At 42.2% G+C, this 5,000-nt stretch overlaps 1 protein-coding gene across 3 annotated transcripts in view; it reads right to left on the bottom strand.

Moving 5' to 3' along the window:
- itsn2a (intersectin 2a) overlaps positions 1-5,000 on the bottom strand; it is a 43,354-nt gene that overhangs the window by 24,848 nt on the left and 13,506 nt on the right. For all 3 annotated transcript variants that reach the window (XM_058393455.1, XM_058393456.1, XM_058393457.1), the window contains exon 2: positions 570-629. In XM_058393455.1, the coding sequence (XP_058249438.1) occupies positions 570-576 (7 nt within the window). In that variant the 5' untranslated portion in view covers positions 577-629. The remainder of the gene's footprint in view (positions 1-569; positions 630-5,000) is intronic.

Genomic DNA, 5,000 nt, shown 5'->3' with positions numbered 1-5,000 from the left:
ATATGCAAATGGGCTAAATCATAGATTATAGGAGTCAGTGGGACGGAATGAGACAAAAACACCGCAGGACTCACAGCACAGTCTACATCTACAACAAGAAACACTAAGGTATGCAAGCCAGCTCTCACTCTCCACGTAAAAGAGTCGACTCAAAGAGCCGATTCATTCCAGAATGACGCTTCGCTAATTTTTCCCACAGGAGCTATTCCCTCACAGGACCAGCCTCGCGCCCAGAGAGACACAATCCGCTGCCATGGAGTCAGCGCTCAGGGACCTGCACCCGGAACTCTCCCAGCATGGGGCGCTTCTTCCTTTTCGTTCCTGGAGCATCACTTCTTTTCACTAGGAACTAGATACCTGCTAAAATACACTTAATTATAGAGTCTGTGTGCTGGAAGAAAGAATTGCTGGATCATTTTGGATAGAGTCGGAATGTTTCAATTAATCACGACGACCTCGTTTTGGATCTGATGATCACGGGAAAAATATAGAGCGGTGACAAGGATACCTCTGTATTAGCTTCTTTAACCACACACATACACACACACACACACACATAGTATTCTTACCATTCATGACTGCAGGTGGGACTCGAGTGTCTTCTGTTCAGCTGGCTAGCTAACACTCATCTGCAGAGAGAGAGAGAGAGAGAGGGAGAGAGAGAGATTAGGGATGCTGGCATGACTTTACACTGAGAGAGGGAATCAGCAGGCGAAAATAAAATAATGGTAAAATAGTAGCTGTGTGTTTGTGAGAGAGAGAGAGAGAGAGAGAGACAGATGGATAAAAGTGAGTGGACTAAACTGGGAATTGACTAACCTTTCAGGGATCAAAGGAATGACAGCAGACAGAGAAGAAAAGACACTGTGACAGGAATGCCACTGACACTAGATACCCACAATCCTCTAAGCCCTCCTTTCTCTCCTTCACTGCATTTTTTTAAAAGCATTTATCTTGATTTTCACACACACACACACACACACACACACAGACACACACACACACACACAGACAGACAGACACACACACACACAGACACACACACACACACACACACACACACACACACAGACACACACACACACACACACAGACAGACACACACACACACACACAGACAGACACACACACACACAGACAGACACACACAAACACAGACACACACACACACAGACACACACACACACACAGACACACACACACACAGACACACACACAGACACACACACAGACACACACAGACAGACACACACACACAGACACACAGACACACACACAGACACACAGACACACACACAGACAGACACACACACAGACAGACACAGACACACAGACACACACACACACACACACAGACACACACACAGACACACAGACACACACACAGACAGACACACACACAGACACACACACACACAGACAGACACAGACACACAGACACACACACACACACACACACAGACACAGACACACACTGCGTTGATCAAGTCATTCATCTCTGCCATCTTTGGGCATATGGATTTTTAAAAAAGTGACCCACTTGTCTTTATTTCTTCACCACCATGCTGATGATGGATGGATGGATGGTTGGTTGCATGGGAAGAGGGATGGATGGATGGATGGATAGGAAGAGTGATACATGGATGGATGGATGGATGGATGGATGGATGAATGGGAAAAGTGATGGATGGATGGATGGATGGATGGATGGATAGATGGATGAATGGGAAAAGTGATGGATGGATGGATGGATGGATGGATAGATGGATGAATGGGAAAAGTGATGGATGGATGGATGGGTGGGAGGGAAGAGTGATGGATGGATGAATGGATGGATGAATGGATGGATGGATGGATGGATAATAATGTTTTCATTTTGCACAAATACACCCACTGTTCTAAATATTTACCCCAGATGTAGTTGTCAGAAATGCCCTGGGCAACACCTATCCCTGTCCATTTAACCTCCTGATAATTCTTGTTCTGTTATACTACACAGTTCCCAGTATCCAAGAAAGACTAAATGAAATCACATACTCCTGTAATAATAAATATCTCTGTGCTGTAATTTAGAATTCTAATGAATCTGTTGATGCTGTTTATTTATCTGAACAGGAGTTAAGCCCTGCCTCCTCTGTTGTTTTTCTTGTTTTGTTTGTTTGTTTGTTTACTGGATTGTTAATTACTGGATTTAACCAGTCATATTAATTTATGCAAACATGTCTGCTTTGCTTCTTCAAGCTAGACTAAAAGGTGGAATGCTGTACATATTCATAAGTCCTATTAAGCGCTGACCACATGGCGGCCATCTTGGAGAAGCCTCAGGGTGGACCAGCCTCCTGTTTGCTTTTTTTTTAAACAGCGAGATGTTTAAAACACAGATTGAAAGATTTTTTGTGTGTTGTTTTGTTTGTGGCTCTGATAAGAACAGCAAAAAAGTTGTTCAGTGACTGTACAAAACTGTTTCTATATTATATTTGTGGTCATCATCAGTCCAGACCCGAACAAAACGTGAAGGATTTTATCCTCTGAATTATATTCATCATGCTCTTTTCTTTTTTCTTATCAGATCTTCTCTGGAATGCTGATGTTTAGGATGCAGCTCTTTGTTCCTCTGCAGCTCAAAGCACTGTGAGGAACAGGAAATTGCATCATTCACAGTTTCCTGTTTAGAAATTCATGGCTAACGAGGTTCAAGTGCCTGTGATCAGAGAAGAGTACGCTACGTTCCCTCTCTCTTCAGCTGATGGAGGAGTGGACTTTGCTCTGTACACTCTAGGGTGAGGTGAGGGCTTGAGCGGAGGTAATCTGAGCCACATCCTTGTTTCTCAGGTTATAAATGTACCTTTGATCCTGTACACACATTGTATGTGCTCACTGAAGGGAACGCTGGCATTTCACCATTCAGACAAAAACAATTTCACACTCTGACGCTCCACAAACACACGACTTTCCAAATCGCCCTGTTCAGTGTCCCAGTCACACTTACTGGGTTTATTTTGCACTCACTTTTGGTATATTGTTAATATAAACATGGACAAAAGGACACTAAAATCTGCTGAAGCTCATCCTTCTCAGCACATAGTGTGTCAGGAGGCGTGACCTAAATTTCTGAAGACCTGTATGGTTAAAGGAGTAAAGAGCAATGGATGGATGGTAAAGAGTGGTAGATGAATGGATAGATGTAAAGAGCAATGGATGGTAACGAGTAGATGGAGGGATGGATGGAAAGAGTGATGGATAAATGGTAAAGAACAATGGATGGATTGATAAATGGTAAAGAGTTATAAATGGATGGATGGATTGATAAATGGATGGATGGAGGGATGTGTTACAGAATATGGATGGATGTAATGAGCAATAGATGGATGGATGGATGAATAGATGGGATGTGTTACAGAATATGGATGGATATGAAGAGCAATAAATGGATGGATGGATGAATAGATGGATGGATTGAGGGATGTGTTATAGAATATGAATGGATGGATTGGAAAAGGGATGGATGGATGGATGGATTGGAAGAGTGATGGATGGATGGATGGATGGATGGGAAGAGTGATAAATGGATGGATAGAGGAATGGATGGGAAGAGTGATAAATGGATGGATGGATGGATGGATGGGAAGAGTGATGGATGGATGGATGGATGGGAAGAGTGATAAATGGATGGATGGAGGGATGGATGGGAAGAGTGATAAATGGATGGATGGATGGGAAAAGAAGTAGATAGATAGATGGATGTAGAGTGATGGATGGATGGATGGATGGATGGGTCGAGTGATGGATGGATGGATGGATGGATGGATGGATGGATGGAAAGAGTGATAAATGGATGGATGGAGGGATGGATGGGAAGAGTGATAAATGGATGGATGGATGGGAAAAGTAGTAGATAGATAGATGGATGTAGAGTGATGGATGGATGGATGGATGGATTTATGGATGGATGGATAGGAAGAGTGATGGATAGATGGTAATGAGCAGTGGACATATGGATGGATGGACGGATGGATGGATGGATAGATGGATAAAGAGAGAGCAGCAGCTGTAAATAGACTCCTCTGTCCATTGTTCTGAGTTTTGGCCAGACAGAAGAGGCTTTACATCTGAAAGCTTACACACACACACACACACACACACACACAAAACAATAAATCAGACTCTCTCTCTCTCTCTCTCTCTCTTTTCCATACACAAAAATTGTTGTTAGAGAAACTACAATGCTTTTCATTTCATTTTTTTGTCATTTCATTTACTTATTTATTATTCCTTTGATTTTTACCACAATACAGCTCAGTGACTGTGACTTTCAGCAGCCTCTGTAGAAGCTCACATGATACACTGACACACACACACACACACACACACACACAGTGATGAGAGATTTTTATTCCATGACTGTGTGAAATGCGCTTCTGTTGTTTTAGAAGAAAACAAAAAAAGCCTTCAGCCATGAGAACAAAAGTGATTTATCACCCACACAAACAGGATAAATGACAGAAATTCATTAAATCAGCTCGAGCCGAATAGTGATGATCATGTAGAATGATGATCATGTAGAGTGATGATCATGTAGAGTGATGATCATGTAGAGTGATGATCGTGTAGAGTGATGATCGTGTAGAATGATGATCATGTAGAGTGATGATCATGTAGAGTGATGATCGTGTAGAGTGATGATCATGTAGAGTGATGATCATGTAGAGTGATGATCATGTAGAATGATGATCGTGTAGAGTGATGATCATGTAGAGTGATGATCATGTAGAGTGATGATCGTGTAGAGTGATGATCGTGTAGAGTGATGATCGTGTAGAGTGATGATCATGTAGAGTGATGATCGTGTAGAGTGATGATCGTGTAGAGTGATGATCGTGTAGAATGATGATCATGTAGAGTGATGATCGTGTAGAATGATGATCATGTAGAGTGATGATCGTGTAGAGTGATGATCGTGTAGAATGATGATCATGTAGAGTGATGATCGTGTAGAGTGA

Source organism: Hemibagrus wyckioides, linkage group LG06 (genome assembly GCF_019097595.1).
Source record: "Hemibagrus wyckioides isolate EC202008001 linkage group LG06, SWU_Hwy_1.0, whole genome shotgun sequence".
Taxonomy (NCBI): Eukaryota; Metazoa; Chordata; class Actinopteri; order Siluriformes; family Bagridae; genus Hemibagrus; species Hemibagrus wyckioides.
This window is presented reverse-complemented; position numbering and strand designations above follow the sequence as displayed.